The sequence below is a fragment of the Cydia pomonella genome, chromosome 9 (genome assembly GCF_033807575.1).
Source record: "Cydia pomonella isolate Wapato2018A chromosome 9, ilCydPomo1, whole genome shotgun sequence".
NCBI classification, from domain to species: Eukaryota; Metazoa; Arthropoda; class Insecta; order Lepidoptera; family Tortricidae; genus Cydia; species Cydia pomonella.
In genome coordinates this window covers 5,156,947-5,179,085 of record NC_084711.1, presented here as the reverse complement: position 1 = coordinate 5,179,085, position 22,139 = coordinate 5,156,947, and the positions used below count along the sequence as shown (strand labels likewise).

At 36.4% G+C, this 22,139-nt stretch overlaps 1 protein-coding gene across 1 annotated transcript; it reads right to left on the bottom strand.

Moving 5' to 3' along the window:
* Positions 1-271: 271 nt before the first annotated feature.
* On the bottom strand, positions 272-11,371 carry LOC133521189 (15-hydroxyprostaglandin dehydrogenase [NAD(+)]-like). The gene is made up of 5 exons (XM_061856016.1): positions 11,176-11,371; positions 6,556-6,795; positions 3,004-3,177; positions 1,941-2,101; positions 272-509 (listed from the first exon to the last, which is right to left on the bottom strand). The coding sequence occupies exons 1-5, from the start codon at positions 11,272-11,274 to the stop codon at positions 365-367; spliced, it is 819 nt and encodes a 272-aa protein (XP_061712000.1). The 5' UTR covers positions 11,275-11,371; the 3' UTR covers positions 272-364.
* Between the last annotated feature and the right edge of the window lie 10,768 nt (positions 11,372-22,139).

Here is a 22,139-nt window from a genome sequence, read left to right as displayed (position 1 = left end):
TACAAATATATTTTAAAGGAAAATAGAACCAGGTAACAACAGGCGGTCTAATCGCTAAAAAGCGCTCTCTTCCAGACAATCTTTAGGGAGCAGGAAATAACTTAATACCTAAAATAAAGCAGGCAGCTAAATCGTAGGGCAGTTAAATCAGGAATAAAAGTACCCACCGAGTAAGTACCTTGGTAGTTAGATAGGGTAGGTGTGACGGTCGGGATTAAAGCTTAGTTTTAATGTCCCAATACGAGGAACTCATATACTCAATGAAACACGATTAAAACTTAAAACTACTAAATAATGTTTTATTTAAATCTTATAAGTAAGTCTAATACATATGTATTTAATCATATTTGCTTAATTCAAAGAGTTAGTTGAATTCGCCAAGGATCTGGTATGCGCGGACGACGTTGTCGGTGATGTCTCGTACGGGCAGGTCACGCGTGGCCAGCCACGTGCTGCCGCTGGCTCCTTGCTTGTATGCCGACACCACGCCCGCCGCCGCCGACTCTGTCCTGCAAAACATGTGTTGACTATGAAGACATGAGTCAGCGTAACTTGGTGGTGGTCCCGGTAAGTTTATGAAAGCAATAATCTCATAGTAATTGTTGTTGTAATCACACTCGACAATTCATTCATCTGATGGCTACCCCTAAATATATGTCTGTGGAATCTTGATCGTTGCGAGGTTTTCCAGGCCCGAGGGTTAAAACTTAACGCTGGAGTCAATGGAGTAGTTTATCGGTGGCGTCTACTAAAGACAATCGGTAATTTCCCCAACAAAAAACATCCTTTTACGACGAGGCGGGAGGTGGCTTTCGCATAGTATAAAATACTACCTATATGCAGCGATACAGAAAATTTTACTCAACCACTAGCAATTAACCGAAAAGTATATCTGTAACTGTAATGTATTTAACACAGGTATTTAACTACTTATATGGAATATAAATGTTAATATAGAGCCAACCTCGAAAACCTGCAAAAACAAATTTTATGATGTCAATATTACATTGCATTAGGTTTATTTATTTCTTAATATTAAATTACAAAATAAATTATTTTAAGCTAATATACGAGTACACCGTGTTTTTTTTGTTTCCGTTAATATCAAGGGTGCATTCCTGAGCTTAAATTAAGTAAATTTCTCAAAGACTCTAATTAACTCCATTTCAGAGATAATCAATTAAAAAAAATCTTATAAGGCCCTTACGAGCGTATACACTGGCCTTAGGGCCCGTTTACATATTGATTAGTGTTAAGTACGAGTGTATACATTTGCTACTAAACGTAAGTAGATAGTACTTACGTATGATTTATGTACGAAATGACATTGATATGTCACCGTTTTCAATTATTTAGATGAATTAAATGTAATGCCCGTGTTACAGCAACGCTATATGCAGCATTTAATTACTTTTTATAGAATTAAAAAAATATAATGTTTTTTGCATAATTAACTATGCATTAAGCATTTAGTTTCCTTAAACGTACTTACCCATACCCCGTAATTAACGGAATTCAATAAAAACGCAGTGTATAGTAAACATAAACACCCCTATGATAGCACCAGTCATGGTATACCAATCCAGTGCAATAAGTATTTATCATTAGTTTTTAAACACTGGCAACATTTTTCCATAAAATAAGAGCCACACTCGCTGCTTAAGTTTGATTATTCATTTTTATTTTGTTTGTTTTAAAATGAATGGCGCCTTTCTGACCATGACTGGAGCATAAATTTTTCATTAAATACATCGAAAACACAAAGGACGATAGGACATTCAACTTTTAATGCATAAAGCGTTAGAAATTTTACAGGTGTCGGTGAAATATCAAAAAAGACTCCAAATTTTCCCTTAAGTAAATGTCCCATAATTGGTGCCGTTAACATATATGCATTTATATATAATCATCAACTATTTATTATATATTGCACTACTTACTTCTGAATGTGCAATTTCGTTTCAAAAATGCCTGACACGAACTCTGGCGTAACGTTCTTATCGAGGGATCCCACTTTGGATGGTTGAACCAGCTCAGTGGCCGTGGCTCCAAAACACACCGTCACCACTCGCACGCCTGTTTGCGCGAAGTATTCCTCTTTCTGGAAATTGATATAGTTGTAAAAAAATTGCATCTGTCATTATAAACACAAATACTCTTATCCAAGTCTATAAGTTTTTAACCCACCTTCCGTCTGCGGCCAACTGCGGCCTCTGGTCAGCTATACGAGTATGACACAAATAGGTTAGATCAGTGGTGGGCAAAGTACGGCCCGCGGGTCAGCTCAAGCCCGCGCAAGGGGCTTTATCCGGCCCGCCGCCGGTCCTTCGAAATACTCGCGACGTAACGGTTTCAAACCAAAATGCATTTTATCTGCAGTTCCGGACCTCCTAGGTTTTTTATTTATTTTCTGGCCCCCCATGGAGAAAGTTTGCCCACCACTGGGTTAGATATTACTTCAAATAATTTATTTAATAATCAGATTTTTAATAGTAGGCGCAACTAAATCATCTCAAAAGTACAGGGGACGAACTATTAAGATATGAACACTCGAAATCGAAATCAATGGTCAGGTGAGGCCAACCCAATCGAGTGGTCAAAAATAGTCGCATGTTATAAATTTTCACGACTTTTTCGTATGAACTTTGTAATACGTATTTTTTACTTCACTCGTAAGACCGCACTACCAATAACTAGTATAAAATTGACGCGCGGGCGCTTGTAGCTCAGCAGTAACCGTAGCTGGTCGCGTAGCCAACGTGCTAATCGTTCGCTCCGTAGTATATCGTAGTCATCTCTCTCTATCACTCTTCCATATTAGTGGGACAGTAACAGTTGTGTTTCGTTCGCAATGGAGCGACGATTGGCACGTTGGCTACGCGGGCTGAGCAGTAGCCCCCAAATATTTTTCATTTACTAATTCATGTATCAAAATGTAACATGCCCATAAAATTATTATATGTAACATTCATTGTTTTATTTATACAAAAAAAATATACTCACCCCGATGCAGTTACTGAACTGTAAAACAGCAGACTTAGTAGCAAAATATATGGGTAATAAGGGAGACTGCGCCAGCCCAGCTATTGAGGAGATATTTATAACGGTTCCTCCTTTACCACCTCCGTCTACTCTCATCAACTCCAAGGCTTTTAATGTGCTTGTTACAAGAGCAGTCTGAAAAAAAATCAAAATCAGAATCGTCTCGAGGATATTATTTGTATTTTACTGATTAATGCTGTTTAAAGTAGGGCTCGCGGTCATGTCCGGGTTTCGTGTACACGTGTTCGGTACCCGTTTTCTAACTTAACGTACACGGTTTTCTGACCCGTTCTACACGTGTAGTCGGGTTCACATGTAATTAAGATCCGTGTATCCGTGTACCCATGTACACGGCGAAACAGAGCTTAAATACACGCGGGTCTAACCCATCCTTGCCGTGTAGCGTAAATTAATGTCATGTTTAGCTCTACATAAAACATAGATTCAGGTTCAGAAGCTCCGATTGTTTAACAGTTTTATCGGATTTTCAATGTGAAAGATACCACTACATTACTGTTACTATCTTGGAAGGGTATCTTTCTTTAGTTAGTTGTTTATTGTCGTAGAATAACATGCACAGATAAAATAAAGACCATACCGCTCGTGCGTCGCTCCTTTTGTTATTTATACGACGCGTTATACCACTTCTACCTGAGCCTTGTTAGATTTACTGAGATTACGTTGCAATTAATACAATTAAAATGTTGCTAACTACGATTACAAACATCTTGAGGTAATAAATTATGTTTTATTATATATATGTTTATTATCAGACGTTAAAATAAAATGGAGTCCATATAAGTTGAACGGAACGAGGATCTCATTGATGTTTACACATCGATAGAAACACTATTTTGCAATTTATACGCTTTTCATTTTTTTAACAATAAAGTTTATAACGACAAATTAACAGTAAACCACAATTTAAAACAAACAACAAAACAAAAACTAATAATAAAACAACAAAACGGTACGCTTAACGTAAAAAGGCTAGTAGTTATCCAACTGACCAAGCGGCGAACTGGAGTCTAACTAGTTCTATGAGATACATTATAAATCTTAGGCATACATATTATTCATTGTTTGCTGTCTCTGCCATTAGTAAAATGCTTTTTAGTGCCGCGCGACAACAAATCAATGGAATAATCCTACCTTAAGTGTTAGTTGTTGTATTTTTTTGCAGATGTGTTGAGCTTATCACAAAGAGGTAAGACCAAAAGCGCCAACGCATGTTGTAAAAACAACACGTTCTTTTGAATGAAACACCTGCACTTTGTTTATTATCCATGTCATGTATTTTGTTTTGCACAGGATATGGCCATTTAAAATACTTTTTTCCACTTTATTATTACCCCGTTTGTGGTAGTTTCAGTAAGCATAACTATCTATATACTTTTGTCTTAGTCGTCGATAATATTTATAAATTTAGATTTCATTGTTATAAAATGCATGTACCTACTAAGACTTAAGAAATATTGAAAGCCCTAATAGGGTATCATGTAACTACCTACCTCAAATTGTATAATGAGCATGATTGCAATATTATAAAGAACAGGTTTCATTATCAAAAAACTACATCAATGAAGAAAGTGATATCAATGAAGTCAGCGGTTGCTAAGATATTCTTAGTATTAATCTCATTTAGAGTAAAGCAAAACATATGAATTATTGAAACAAAGTCTACGTACCTACTTATTATTGACATTACCAATCAATCCGGTAAAACTGCAAAGTAATCGAATGTTACTAATCTCTCTTATATTCAATTGTATCTCTTCATAGCACAAAAGCTACAAGATGATTTAAACAACTTAGTCAGCTACTGTGAAATAAATAATTTGTTTCTTAACTTAGATAAATGCAATGTTATCACCTTCTCAAAAAAGAAAAATGTAATTAATTATTCTTACAACTTATCGGGTAACACCTTAAATAGAGTAGCCGAAATTAGAGATCTTGGTGTGATTATGGATAGCAAACTTACTTTTATCCCACATATTGATAAAATGCTGACAAAATCATATAAACAGTTAGGATTCATAATGCGTGTTGGGAAACCATTTAAAAGCCGCTTGACATATAAAATTCTCTACAATAGTTTTGTGCGTAGTCACCTTGAATTTTCTTGCTCAGTGTGGAAACCTTTTTACAAAGTACACATCGACAGAATTGAGCGACTTCAAAAAATATTTATTAAATCACTGTGCTTCAGGACTGGACTAGCTTATACTGCTGACTATACCGATACCTGTAAACGTTTAAATATTCAAACTCTTAGTGACCGTCGAGATTCCACTGATTCCGTTTTGCTTTTTAAGATTTTCCATTCACAATTAGAAGCCCCTACTCTTTTACATAAAATCTGTTTTAGAGTTCCGCGAAGACGTGAGCGCTGTTGTCGTAAAAGAAACTTATTTTTTATTCCATTCAGCAGGACTGGTTACGATGGGAATGTATTTATCAAACGCGCATGTAAACTTTTTAATGAGAATCAAAAACTTAATGATTTAGACATTTTTAACTGTTCACTAACACAACTTAAGAATGCATTTAAATATTGATTATAACTGGAATTTGTTATTTGCTTAAATTTAATGTATTACGAGACTACGATGTATATGTAACTTATTTTCTGCAGACTTATCAAATCACTGATTTACATATTTCAAGTATTTGTTATTATAAAATACATATTTAAGTATTTTTGTTTTTTTTAATAGCCGGTCCGTGGCTATTAAAAAAAACAAAAATGTTTATATTTTATTTCTACATATGAAACTATAGGTCTATTTTTTGTCTATAAGTTTTGATCAAAAATTGTGTATGACTGTTTGTTTCTAAATAAATAGAAAAAAAAAAAAAAAAACTCTGCTACACGAAAATGAAGGGTCGAACCCGCGGGTAAATAAGATCCGTTATTTCGTGTATCTGTGTACCCGTGTGCCCGTGTACATGGGCACCCGTGTAAACGTTTCTGAATCCGTGCGGGTTCGTGTAGTTCGGGTTCTTAGTACCGCCGGGCTTAAGAACACGGGTACCTGTGTCAGCGTGTAACACGTGTATCGGGAGCACTAGTTTAAAGTGAACTAACCTAGAAGCGTACAGCTAATGAAGAATTAGTCTTGAAACGCATAAAATCGCACCCGGCAATTCATCGTAGATCTTTGTAAAGTCTAACTGTGTCACACTTTAATAGAAGCAACTACAGAACAACGTCATACTCTACGAGCACATTTTTTAACATTGGCGAAATCATCATCAATTTGATGGAAGCCAGTTTTAAAAGAAGAATAAGTTACAAGGTTAATATAAATGTATACCTTCAAATGAAGTGACTCATATAATATCGAACGAACTTCACTTCAAGAAGTTCGTTTGATAATCAAGTATATAAACAAGATGATCCGTGTCGAAATTATTTACAACATTATTTACACTGATAAAATTACACATGCTTCGAAATTTAAAGCTGAATATTTTAAATAAGAACAAAACTAGTGGGCATGTTCTTACCACATTGATTTCGATCTCCTTCCTGTAGACACCAGAGGCATCATTCATAATTGCCGCATTGTTGATGACCACATCGATATTCCCTTGTTCTTTCACCAGGGATTCGAACGCTGCGAACAGCTGATCGTCATTGGTCACGTCGCAGCGGTGGAGCTTCGTTTTGCCGGGCCCGTGCTTTGAGTTAAGTTCATCTTGGAGAGCCACGCCAGACTTCTCGTCTACGTCGAGAATGGCAACGTGCTGTAGGACAACGAAAAAATGTGTTAAGATAAATATAGCCACAAACGGTTTGTTTAAATAATCTTTGGCAAAACAAAATAGGATTGACTTCATATAGATTATAGTCATATAGATTACCCTGTCTGGCAATAATTTTATTAATGGCCATATAGATACCTAAATCCTAATCCTAAAATAAATTGTCGATAACTGCGAAACGATTATCGCGTCTATCCTACGGATTATCGATAGGAACTTTAGCATGTAAACTGATTTTAAAAAAAAACAAGTTGCTGCTTGCATTGTTAGTGCCTACCTGCCTACCTACAGGAATACGATAGCTAGACCCATTTCTTTCATATGTTTAGTTGATGAAATACAAAAAAGGCGGCCAAAAACCTTCATACGACATGAACAAGTATGTCCTTTTAATAACAAAAGGCTAGTTTTTTGGAAAAATAGTATAAATTGCTCAACCGTTCATGTTCAAAACTACGTAGTAAGTATTTATTAATAATTAATGAAAGTATATGTTTCCTTAAATATTAAAAAAAATTATACGGCCAGTTCAAAAGTTCGAAGGGAAACCATTTTTTTGGAATTTCGAATCGTTTACTTTTTTCAGAAGACTTGATTTCACTCGATCAAAATTTTTTTTGAAACCTTAAAGTATATTTTAACATATATCTAGGTTGACAAAGATGGACTGTCAAACTTCAAAAGTGAGACCAAAAATGAAATGCAAGTGCATGTGAGATAACCGACCGTTACCGGTTTGGATTTGGACTACTATTATTTGTCCTAATATGTTACTCCCTAATATATTATTTATCCAAATGGTAACTTTTCCTACTTTTGAATATCCTAATATTATGCTTTTGGCAATAGTTTGTTTTCTTAGTACAGTCGGGTCGGGGGTAGAGGCTCGCAGTTCTAGCCTAACCTACTATTCTCCAAAAAAAATCGTTTAACCTAACATACTCTTCTGGCAACAATTCTTTTTTGAGAGGTTGCTAGTCTAACTTACTTCCCTTCTCGTGACCAACACTTTGGAGCTTCTTGGTCTAAGTTTAAAATCGAACTTAAACTTCGGGTGGACTATTGAGTCCAGGGCTAAAACTGTTGCCGAAAAACTTGCTGTCCTATTTAAAGTGAAGCGGTATTTCACGCCGAATCGGCTTCTCTCCCTATACCAAGCACAGGTCCTCTCGTGCATAAAGTACTGCTGCCACCTATGGAATGGTTCCGAAATATGACCGCGAGCTGGCTACCCTAGACTCGATAGAGCGTCGGGCTCATAGACTCTTTGGCGATGACCCATCTATCAAGTCAAAATTAATACAGAGCCTTGAGATTCGGCGTCGAGTCGCTAGCTTATCGGTGTTCTATCAGGTACATTTCGGTGAGTGCGCACAGGAACTGCACGACCTGATCCGACCTTCCCCTTTCCATCATCGGACATCCAGGCACGGGGAGCGAATGCACCCGTTCGTTGTAAACGTTCTATTTCTTCGCACGAAACGATTTGGCCCCTCTTTTTTGGTACGGACGGCTAAAGAATGGAATGCGCTCCCGCCATCTGTATTCCCTGATAAATATGACCTAGGTCTCTTAGCAAGAGTAAACCGATGAACTTCATCTTAGGACCTGTCTTCACTTTCCATCAGGTGACTAGGGCTAATCGCCGATCAGTTTATAATAGTAAAAAAAAAAAACTTAACCTACATTTCGTTTTATAGGGGTCGCAGTTCTGACCTAACCTATTACTCTACTGGCAACAATTCGTTTTCGTGAAGGTCGCAGTTCTAACTTAATCTAACATACTCTTCTGGCAACAATTGCTTCTGGCGTGCACTGCTAGGTCTCGGCAGAATACCAGCGCTGCGGCAGAAATGCTGCAGCACATGCTGAGTCGGCGCCTTTTCTCGAATACACAGTCACGACAAAAAAATCCTAGTACCTACCTAGTTAGTAGTTAGTTTCTTTAGTATAGTAGACCTAAGTTTTAGTTTTATTTTTATTATGTTTGTTATTTTTTTGTCACGAGAATGTTTTTGAAATAAAGTTTTTATCTATATCTATCTAACAATTCGTTTTTTGTGGGGGTGGCAGTTCTAACTTACAATACACTACAATATAACTACTTACAATACAATACATTACCGTTACATTGGGGCTTTGGAGCAGGCAACAATTTGGCACACAAAATGAGACTATTGTTTGTTACGGCAAAAATGCTTAAGTCTAATATGTTTTAGGACAATCAATACAACATTATGGCAAATAATCATTATGGCTATTGAACATTGGGGCAATATATATATATATATATATATATATATATATATATATATATATATATATATATATACATATACCCATTAAGCAAAATAGTTGAGTACAAAAGTTTTAATGAAAACCTATGTTAATTTAACGAAAATTAGTATTTTGATCATTATGGTAACAATGTTTAGGACAACAGAATATAATGGCTTCAATTACGCTATGGCAAGTGACTGTTATTTTAATTGATCAAAGTCATCGAAGTTATATACCTATTAGGACAAAACGGTTAGGGCTAGTGCTTTTAGGACAAAAGTTATTAGTAATGTCGAGAGAGACCCTTCCGAGAGCGCTCGGTCAGGGAGAACCCTGGCTTACCTTCATTGGCCGTCCAGAGAGAAATGTCATAGAGCTATATGCTCCAGGAAGGAGTGAAAGTAAATCGGGTATCGTACGAGTAGTTTAAATTTAAAATTAAATTAAGCAATTTAATTTACAATATATAATCTATCTTTAAAAAAGTACAACAATCGTTATTATTTTTATTCGGTTATGAAAGTTAATATTTCTTGTGGAGAAATAATTATATATGAATATACTGACAAGATATTGATACTAGTCATATGAAAAATTAGTCAAGCTTAGCGCATCAATTAAGGTTTTTAAAACGAACTAGGGTAAAGGCACCAGTGCTCAGCCATGCACCAGTGGGCAGCCTTTCTTGCTTATTTTTGCTTGTAAATATAATTTTTTTTCAGATTTTCATGCCAAAAGTAGGTGTTATTATAGATTGATAAAGTATGAATTGAAAAGTAAATTAATTTTTAAAAGAATTGTCTAGCATAAACCACAACACTACTTCAAAGAAGTGCTGTCTTCTGACATGAAGGGATATGTGATATGCGCCATTTTTTTTGGAGCATCACATGGTATTTTGATCAGACGTTAGCAGCCGATATGTGATTTTTTTTTAATGTACACTATTTCACATAATTAATACTTAAATTATCTGGAAAAAGTAAAAATATAATATAAATCCATATTAAAATAACATTTTTAAGGGGGCTGCCTATTGGGAACTACTTTTTTGTACAAAATCCAATAGTCAGCCACCTCTGGCCGACTACTGGGTTTAGGGCAGTAATTTTAAAAAGGTCGTAAACCCAGAAGTCAGCCGAGGGAGGCTGACCATAGGTTTCAAGATTTTTTATTATTTTCAAATGCAATGTAAGTCGTTAATTCAAGCACCTTTAAATATTTACATTACTATGATTTTATTTGATTAAAATACATCTAATACCCAGTAGTCATCCTGTGGCTGACCACTGGACACTGAAATCACGGAACTCAGAACCCAATAGTCAGCCGTTAAAATGGCAGGGGGCTGATTACTGGCAAAAAATCCCTTTCATTATATTTAATGAAATATTTCCAAAAGCTTAATTAAATTACGTTTTATTCTTTATAAAAATTAAACTTTATTAAATTATTGAAGAGTAAAAACATTCATCATCAAATCACAGCCGTCTCGCTTACGCTTAGTGAAAGTGCGAGAAGAACTTGTACTTGTAGCAGTTTTTATGGTTTAAAAAAATATATATTCTACACAATAAAAATCCATCAGCCTCCGTTATAAATATGTACATGTGTTAAAATTCATACACGGTCAGTGTAACTGTGTAACCTAATTATGAGGTTATGAAATGTATAACTTTACTGACGTATTAAAACCGGTTCGTAAAATTACGCATACATCTTGCTATATCAAGGAGGTTTTATAATCAAAAACAATAACAAACACTCCTACTAAAAGAAAAAGGAAATATGTTTGTGATTGAACTACAACAGGCAACTAGTACTCATCGAAATAATTATAACACACGCAAACTCTCTATCATCAGATCAGCTCGATGGTACTAAAAAAATATACATCAAATTTTTAGCTTCATCGGAAACCAGGAAGTGGATCAAATTTAGCTTGCAAGATTAGACCTGTTCAAACCATAAATACTTTGTGATTGTAAGTGTACAATGTAAGTTAAAAAAAAAAACCTTGTAAAAAGATCGTATCAATATGAAAACGTAAAAACCTAAACACTACAAAAAACCTCGACTTACCTCAGCACCTTTCTCAAGAACCTGTCTCACCACGGCCGCTCCAATGCCGTTCGCGGCCCCCGTGATCAAAACAACTTTGTCCTTCCACTCGTACGACATCCTGCGTCTAATTCCAATACAATACTAACATAGAATCGCTTTAACTATCATTAACTATCTGAATTCTTGTCATTAGATGATGTAGTGTAGTCATACCTATTATCATCAGGTCATATCGGATAATATGTTTGCCTTTGTTACCACAATACTTTTTAATCACCAGTCTTATTGTGGGCTTTATCGGGTGCAAACAATGTCTGCACCCGATAAAGCACACAATAAGACGACGACGGAAGACGTGTTGACGAATATATACTCGTCATATGGTGCTTATCATTACCAATACCGTCTTTACCATAAGGGCACACGGGGCCGTACCCAGGGCCTCAATCCTCAGAGGGCCCCGAAGAGACTAGGTTTTACTGTGGCCTACAAGCACTGTAGTTTGTATGGTGTAATACATAGATATAATGATTTGAGATGTAATACAATTCTCATGATGATTTAATTGTATTTTTCGGAGGAATAAATTACATGAAAAAAAATTGGGCCTAACATTAACATAAGTTCTTTTTACCGTTCAAACGAGCGTTGTATTATTATGTGTTCAAAACGCGGAATTGCATCGCTCTCGCACAAAATTATTTCAAATAATCTAAGACTTAATCAAACGTCAAACTTTGTCGTAGGAAGTGGCAATTGAATTTAGTATTCACGCTTTAAGAATTAACAAGAGAAGTGTGATACCATCGGATGCTACATTGTTCGTACCCACAATAACCCAGCCGCTAACCTTTCCATTTCAATAACAGTTCGTACAATAAGCTACTCATAAATTCAAACAGATTCCTTCAATATCCCGTCCGCTGCTGAGTCCTCACCGCGGGCATAATAAAATATTATGTATATCGAAACAAACTTATCCTTGCAGCGGCCAAAAGTGAAACTAAAGTGGACATATGTAAATTTTATGCGTGCTCTTGACCTACAGCGACACTCGCGTAGCTTGAAATAAGTTTGTCTGTAGAGACCTTCTCCCTCAGCCAGTTACCCGAAACTACTAAATCATTCTGAAACCAATTTTTCAATACATATTGTATAATTTAAAAGTGGTACCAAAACGCTTATTATTTTCGTAGTCGACATCTAGCATCGAGTAGCGAAACTCTCAGTACTGCTACTCGACAATAGATATCGCGGCAATAAAAAAGTCTAATGCTCAACGATTTTCAGCTAATTTTATAACCAGAGTAAGCGTAGGAGTTGAAAATAGAGTTCCGGTTACTCTGGTGACTACGAAAATAATAGTATTTTTGGTAACAAAACCGTTGTGAGCACTCTTGGTATTCTTAATTCTCTTTGCTAATGTAGATGGTTTGATGAAGAAATACCATAAAATCGGGATTTTAATAGTGGTTTTTCACCTGTATAACTAACTGTAACCATGGCAACAAGTGACACTAAAAAGTTGATTCGTCCTCCTAATAAAATAACGTTACGTCACGCCATAGCCAATATTGTTTTAATGACAGGAACATTTTAACCTAATTTTAAAACCACCCTACTTTTAGTCAACACAAAGGCCCAAGGCCGGTTATTTAATAAACTTTGTTAAAAGTATTAATTGGAATTCTTTCAAAATATTATAGGAAAAAAATTGTTTGCGAAGCAGATAATAATTACTTAAAATTGGACAAAGTATCACGAGGCGAGTCAAAAATAAACGGGTACTGGGTAGTGACCTTCCCTATGAAGCCGATGGTCCTGGGTTCGAATCCCGGTAAGGGCATTTATTTATGTAATGAACACGGATATTTGTACCTGAGTCATAGGTGTTTCCTATGTATTTAAGTATTTATATATTATATATATCGTTGTCTGAGTACCCACAACACAAGCCGACCAACGCTAATGCAACATTTTTATAAAATGAAAAAATGAGATATGAAAACAGTGTTATTATATTGTTAGCCTTGTGCCATTTTAAGGATTGATTATTTTCGTTGCATTTTTTTCCATAACTATTTTTTACTATAATGAAAACAACTAAAACGGCTCCAGAAATGACATAGTATCCTAAGTATCCTAACCTTTCGCGACAAATATTATACGAATCGCTCTGTTGTTTACTTGCGTTCCTATTCTTATCGGAACAACATGCCTCCGGCACTTTTAGCCCCGATCTCCCCTACTCAATAATGAAGAACGATTTGGGTATAAAAAATACAATTACATTTCCAATAATACAATTTTCCCCATTTATATTACAAAGCAGCACTCGGTTGGACACCCATTGTTCCGCCAATTTTATTAGTTATCTAAATACCTTTTTTGCTAAAATAATATTGAAATGATAGTCTTCCGGTTTGAGCGCAATCTTGATAGGTAACCTCGTGATTAATTCCCTTGTTTTTTGCTCATTAATATTATTTAAAGTTTAATATGTGGTAGTGTGCAGTTATTGGAGAAAACGCATTTAACTACCATTTTGGAGTCAACTGCCGGTAGTCCACGTGCTACTCGTAAAGTTCAGCTATCGCTTCACAAGAGCTAATAAAATCACCGTACACTGTCTTGTACTAACTAAAATTACAATTTTATTTTAGTCGTATTTAAAGCTCCTAATACCTTGATACTGGCGAAAGAGTCCCACTGGACTGAAGCCATAATTTTATAAGAATGAATGAATGAATATTGAAATGATACTTAATCCACAATATTTTTTTACAAATCCACTTTAAATATCCCAAAACAATAGGCGATTGAAAAAGATTTATTTATTTATACTTTATTGCACATAAAATATTAAGCACAAATGGCGGACTTAATGCCTTAAGGCATTCTCTACCAGTCAACCACTGGGTCAAAAAGAGAAAAGATATGAAAGATATTCACCCCATTATTGTTGCGCATAACCATAGTAACTTGGAAGTCAATTATGAAATTTATCAATTTTATCATTCCACATCTTGTGTCAAGGAATTCACATTCTAACACTTGCTTCGAAGATCTTTTCTGCGATTTGGGGCCTGTTTCAGAATGTTCAAGTAAAGTCCAGATAAGCTACTTGTAACTTATCTGACGAATAAAGTCATCATTCGTGTTTCACAATCTTCAAATAAGCTTAAGGTAGACAAAGTGCTAAGTTTTGCAGGAGGTTTTATCTGGCAGTTAATCTAATCTCTTCTTCCTCGCGTTGTTCCGGCATTTTGCCACGGCTCATGGGAGCCTGGGGTCCGCTTGACTACTAATCTAATCCCAAGATTTGGCGTAGGCACTAGTTTTTATGAAAACGATTGCCATTTGACCTTCCAACCCAGCGGGTAAACTAGGCCCTGTTGGGATTAGTCCGGTATCCTCACGATGTTTTCCTTCACCGAAAAGCGACTGTACATAAGTTCCGAAAAACTCATTGGTACGAGCCGGGGTTTGAACCCGCGACCTCCGGATTGCAAGTCGCACGTTCTTACCGCTAGGCCACCAGCGCTATTGGTAGTTAATCTAATATTAATTAGAATAATTAGCTAATTAGGTATCCAGTACTTAACATTGACATTGTGAAACAGGCCCTTTATCATAGTCAAATAAGTAATAGTTTGTAATTTATTCGCAACGCTTAACAATAATGTTATGGATTAGTAGGATTGTTTACTAGGGTATCGATGTTTGAGTGTTTAAACGAGAAAAGTTATATTACACTTTTTACACCGAAGAATTGCAGGAATATGCTAATGCTTTAATAAAATCTCCCTCAGATTTTACAACAACTGGAAATTATTACAATGCAGAGCGTTCGTCGGTATTGGAGCAGAAACGGTGTGAGATAAAACTGCAGGCGTTTTCCAATATACCATGAAGCACAATGCTAAAATAAAATAAGCTAAGAAAAGAAACTACGAAAGGGTTTGTAGACGGTTTTGCCTTATAGACGGTTTCCCTTTGACATTTCTCGACTAAGATTACCACCAAATGTACAACGCGGCAAACTTGTTTCAATATCATTACTTTCCCCGGGAACTTTGCCTATTTCCCGCTCCCGGTGTTGCAGGACAGCGGGCGAATGCAAAATGTCGCAAAATTATTTGTCAACGTTGTGTGGTTGACCGACGCGGGTTTCGCGTTGGTAGAATAGGGAAAATCCTCAAGTGAAGCTTGCTGTGTACTTATAATTAAAATTTGTTTGTTTCTGTTGATTTGTTTCTTTTAATTAAATGTGTTTTAATTAAATTGTGGTAGGTTCATTCACATTCATTTTGCAAAGTGATAAAAAGCACTTAAGTATATTAAATAAGTTACCATTATTTCCGGCTATAACATTATTACATAAATCTAATCAATTAGTGAAATTTGTCATATTTTTAAAGAAAGGGTTAAAGCTTAGCAATCTACGTCTGCATATTATCATGAATGGTCTACCGTAGGTAACCGTTGAAACTTCTGAGCTAATCTTGGTAAAAGAGATTTCAATCATTATATTTGACAAAGTAATGTTCATGCTTTCAGGTAAGCTTAACCATTAGACCGCCAAAGACGCCCACAGACGCGCACCGTTATAGCCCAATAATCAGCCCTCCTGCATTCCGACAAAGTTCAGGACGGCGCGCTGCATACGATAGACGTAATCTTTAAAGGGCAAAGCTGGCTTGCACGCATGATCTTGGTGTGTGACTGACTTTTTTGATCCACTATGACGTATGGCGTTCAAAGCGCTAAGATGTGTGCATCTTAAGCCGACGATGATAAAAGAGGTAGAAGTTGGCAAAGGTAGATTGAGGACACAACACAATAGCCGATGTGCCTCGGCACACATGAAATTCAATACAAAACTGTTATTGCACACCTCATACATTTTAAATACGAGTAATTTAGTGTATAGGTTGTTTGATCTAAGTATATCCGTTCTACATGCTTTTATTAACTAACCAGTATGTTTTTTGTACTGGCGGAATTTTTCCCTGCATTATAGTAAATATGTTATGCCTAAGTGGAATGAGCAAAAACATAGATGACTCTATAATTCTTATCGCTCCCGACGACTTTTTCCAAACAAATTATCCTATTTGAATAAAAATTATATTAAGGTATAAAACAATCTAAAAATCCCCTCTAAATCCGAGCGAGTTGGCAATTCCCGCATTGTTTTCAAGAATTGTTATGAAAACAATAAAAATTACACAAAATAAAGAGAATGTCTAGAGTTTTTGCCTCTCGTCAGAACTCTAAGCGTAAATAGTAGGTAATAGATAAGTACATATTTTCTTATAGTGCTAATTATACAACATTCTTCACAAAATTAACGGGATAAAATTTATTAAAGGACAGTTTGAATAACATTCATACAAAGTGCCCCGTTCTCCTTGCAAGAAAACTTAATAGAAAAAAAACTACTTTTGTAATATTTGACCTTGTATAGCTTTTGGTCTAGACACGGGATTTTTTGTGACTTTTGAGACATCTTTTAGAACTATAATAAACACGTAAATAAGTTTCCAATTATATCTCTCTCCTCTTATTATTTCTATCTCGCATTCCGAGATGAAACCTTTTACATATTTGACTGGGTCAATAAGTTACTATGGTATAATGGTTGAACCTTTAAAAGGTAAATATGTCACATCGATGCTATATTATAGTATGACTGTACTACACAAATAACTAAAACTTTCACGATTTCAGTGGTTTACAAACACTCGTATATGTGTTTCCAGCACCCCCGTAAGTCTACTTAATGATACTCGCCTCACGGCACCTTTCAAAACTATTTATTTATAGAATTTCTGGCTTAATAACTGTACCGAAACCGAGATCAGGCTTATCCTGGTTTGAAGTTTAGTGAATGAGACTTATTCCGATTACTTACAGAGAACGGGCTCAAATATTCCTGTGAAACAATATCTGATTAGCTATCTATTATTGCAAATCTAAAGTTAAACTGGTTTTAGTTACACTGGTTTTCCAAGAACTCTCGTCCCGAGAACGCCAATATCCTTTCTACAAGCGATACGCGGCCAGTGCTGACCAAGCTTGAGTTGAATATTATTTTGCATTCAACTTCGTCACGGTTCAAATCGGTCAGACTCTGCCCTGAGGTGCTATTATTTGAATTCAAATCGGTCCAAGTGCTTTGAATTGAGATATATTTAAACATTTCTATTTATAACTTTGACCAAATTGAACGTTTTCTTCTGCTATCAAATAAATTCATAGTATTTCTTAGTTAACATCAATTACACAGCACAATACTGATATTTGCTGATAGGTACTATTTGTAAATTATTTACTTATATCTGACTAAATTTGGATATTTCAATGTTTACGTTTATTTGTTGATCAATCACGTAACACTGTTAACTGGGAATAAGACTCCTGGAATTCATGCCCTAAACGAATAAAATGCAATGGAGGCTAAAATTGTGAATCTGACGTTGGTGTTAGAAAATATATCTATAAAAATCGCGAACGGATTCCAGGGTACGTAGTGATTTACACACTGCAACTTCAACATTGAAATAACAGATGAGATTTGAACTCCTAACAAATGCAAGTGTAAATCAGGGGAAACTTTCAACCACGAGAGTTCGTGCGGCGGATTGTCGACGACAGCCAACTTAGAGGATGGGTGACAGGTGAATGGGATTCACTAGTTAAACTCGGCTCATATAACACCGTGCCGAGCCAGACGTGTCTCTAAAATAAACAGCATGCCACTCAACCAATAAGTGTTAATTGCAAAATTAATACCATACGAAACAGGGAATTTTAATTAATATTATTTCCTACTATTTATGTTGTTTACGTACATTCCAGAGTACATGGTAATTTACAAACTACAATTTACCGTGCAGTGAAATAACAAATGAAATGTGAACTCAGAACTAAGGTTTAACAGCGAGAGTTCGCACGGTAGATTGCCGATCACAGGCAACTTTGAGGATGGGTGACAGGTAAATGGGATTCACTAGTTAAGTTAAGGGTGGCACATATTACACCCCATACCAAACCCGCCACGGTTATATAATATCTCAATGAACAGGATAAGAGCCTGTTTCTGACCACGCTTCTGCCCACCCCGCCAATAAGTTTTTCGTTCGTTTAAAATTAACCTCAAACGCTCTTATTCTCTGAACGAAAAATATGTATTTAGTTCATTCTAATCATGTTGCTGGCCTAGCAACTTCTGCTGCGAACTATACCATACGTAACAAGATACTTAATGTTATTTAGCTGTTAAATTGATGGGTTATTCCCACTAGTTACCACCAAGTTGTTACCAGTGGTAACTACTGGGATTTTTTTCCTCCTTTTACCACTGGTAACTACTGGGAAAAAAAATCCCACTAGTTACCACCACAATTTGGTTAGCGTTCAATACTAATAAAAACAGTCTAAATATAGAGTGATTTAATCAATAATAAATTAAAAGTCGAATTCATTATAAGTTAACTAGTTATTCTTTTAATTACAAGTCGATTACTGTTTCAATAAATTGCCTAAAAAGTGATCAAAAATAGTCGATCTTTGACTGATTTGTTTGTTTGTTCGTATAATTGTAACGTTATTTATTGAAACGGACCTTATTCTCGATGGCGCTTACGCCATTATCAGCGATGCTCCTATATAAATACAACGCTGCGCTACGCAGTGCAGCGTAAGCGCCCTCGATAAAAGATCCAGGTTTCATAGATAACGTCACAATTAATTCAATTTACAATTAATAAGATAAATTTTAATCAAACGTTAATTTTTCTTTAACTTTTAATTTTATGCACTTGCACCGGCTTTCATATTTTTGATCACTTTTAAAGCAGTTAACTGAAACACTAATCGACTTATAACCAGGGGTCGGACAAAAAGTGCGGATGACGTAAAAATGACGTACTTAATCTTGCACACAGGATGATGTTTGAGTTTGTATTTAAACTTCCGTGTGACATGTAGTAACAAAGTAGTATTAATGAAGTAACAAAATAATCGTAAATAAATCCATGGAATTAATAATACAGGTGGTAGGGTGATGTAGTGAATAAAATAAATTTCACGAAACTTGTTACCATAAGGTATAATTATTTGAAATTAGTTAGAACAAGTCTGTGGGATCCTCAGATAAATAGGTTTAATAGTCAAAAGTGGGAACAGTAGGTAAGATTAGCAGTATACGTGTTTGTCACGTACCTCCAAAAACGGAAAATTGCCACAATATTCGAGTAAAGATGACATTTTAGAGCGTTTTCTTATATATTAGTAAATATAATCGTGAGGATACAATAGCTAAACAATAACGAAGTCAATTTATTGTTCAGTCAGCGTCAAATACTTCGTAGCAGTCAAAGTAGCCAAATAGTTCGGTACACCATATATTTAGTATGGTGTACCGAACTATTTGGCCACTTTGACTGCTACGAAGTATTTGACGCTGACTGTTCATCTGATTGACAATGTGTCAGTCAAAAACGTACTTACTCATTTCAAGTGGCGATATCGTTTAATAAAGAGGTCAATAAAGAGATTGATAAATGATACGTGATAATTGTTTATGAAAATCAAAAATACTATTTGAAATCATCCTATAAGTGGTTTGACGTCATTCGCACTTTTTGTCCGACCCCTGCTTATAACTATTTATTAAAGTACTCTTTATGTATACTTTACTATTTCTACTGTTTTTATTAGTATTGAACTCTAACAAAATTTTGGTGGTAACTACTGGCAAAAATGTAGTTACCACTGGTAACAACTTGGTGGTAACTAGTGGGAATAACCCAAATTGACAGATACATAACTAATCCTGAAACATTCTTACATAAGAACTAAAAGAGTACTCGCAATGATATTGGCATACATAATTGATATTTAGCCTGTGTCTAAGTCACATTTTTTGAGTAAGTAAGCCGTTATATAGATAATTTACGTCGTAATTAAGACTAAACCAAATCGCAACGTAGGTTTCGTCAAAATAAAATAATATTGATTTTATTAATCAACTTTTTAGTCTCGTTAAAACATTGTGTTAAAACACAATGCGTAAGTATTTTGTTGTGTTCTGACATAAATCATTCAAAATTGCATATATGGCTAACTCAGAAAGAAATGGCTGACCCAGTACCAGGGCTATAATCGCGAAAATCGAAGTTCGTCATTTTCGAGCATTTTTTCTGTCACCCTAATACATCTTAATCAGAGTAAAAGAGAAAGATCCCCGCAATTTGAGAATTTCGGTTTCCGAGATAGGCTCCCAGTAACTCTACTCGTAGCTGGTAACGGTGTAACAGGTACGTCATCCCTAACCAGATTAAAGCTACCAGATCCATTTAGTGACATATGTTTACCAAGTTAATGTCGATGTATTTAATATTATTTGAAGCAGGGCTATTTTTTAATACTACGACGGTGGCAAACAAGCATACGGCCCGCCAGGTGGTAAGCAGTCTCCGTAGACTATGAGTAGGGTCTAGTATTATTTGGCTGCGGTTTTCTGTAAGGTGGAGGTACTTCCCCAGTTGGACTCTGCTCTAGATCTGGAATGGCATCCGCTGTGCTGTGCCCTACCACACAAAGCGAGACACTAAATCGTGTTCTCCTATCCGTTTTTGGCCACAGCGACTGCGTTCTGCCGCTGAGCTGAGAGCGTCGCTGGTACGCTCTCAGGTAACTGATATAGCCAATTTTTGCAGCGAATGTGCGACCACTCTCGCTGCGGTCAGCACCCCTCCGACATAATTGTTAAGTATGGTCAAGGCGGTCTGGCCTTTAGCTCGTCGCGCTTAGCGTCGAGTTATGTGTACGAATAGTGAAATTTTAAATCAGAAAATCCTTACAATGTATTAAATTTAAAAAAAAACATCAATAACACTGATACGTATAATATATGGAAATCGTACCAAAAAAGAGGTGTTGCCTTACATCAAATGAGGTAGTTCTGTTTTATATATATATTGGTAGTGATGAAATAGTAATGACAAATCCAAGTTTTCTACTTCGAAAGCCCTCCGGATCATTGCGTGTATAATATACAGTACAGTAAGGTATTTTTTTCATATCTCTTTATATCTTTGATGGACCAGGCTCTCCATCCACAGCACTCCTTTTGGAGCCAGCGTGTGTGGTAGCATTTCTTCAACAACCTGATCACACAGATCGAAATCGTCATCTGATGGTGGATCATCAATGAATGTCTTTTAATGTTGTTATTTTTTAATGTCGGCACACATCTCAGGTCTGGTATTTTCTCGCAGGATTGACCATTACAGTAGTTGCAAGCAGCTGAGCCTTGAATCCTGCTTTCCTGCAACCACAACTGCTGGTAAAACTTTTTTTTTCAGTTACAGTTGGTTCAACATTTCTCGGGTGTCTTGGCTGAAGGTCTATGCTGGGTGACGTTTGGGCTACCTCCCAGGAGGTGACCCTTATGACGCCCAGCATTGGAACTTCTACCGAGAAAACACGCTGTCTCCAAAGCGACCGAGCGGGTGGGCAGGTTGCGGATAGCCCCTTAGTCCTGATAAGGACCCGGACAATGGAGGTTGAACCCGAGCAAATCCCAACTCGTGGTACAACTCCTCATGAACCATTCCCAAATCCTTAAAAATGGGTCTTAGCAAGGCACTCTTTAAGCCGCCGCCTCGCGTGGACACACTTCTGACGCATCGACCGGGGAACCAGACGTTACTCTCCTAAAATCCGGTAAGAGACTTGTTCTTAGACCGGATGAAGGGAGACAACGTCAAGGGGCCAAGGTCGATACAGCGGAAAGGTGTCCTGCACGGGGAGGCTCGGAGATTGAGGGCCATGAAAACGACCCATTTATCCCTTCCTATAAACCCCCAATTTACCCATAAAACCTTACCCAGACCAACCCTCCTGTCCCCCCTTCCCATATTAATCCATTTATCCACATCCCCCCTTCCTGGAGGAGAAAACCTCGACTC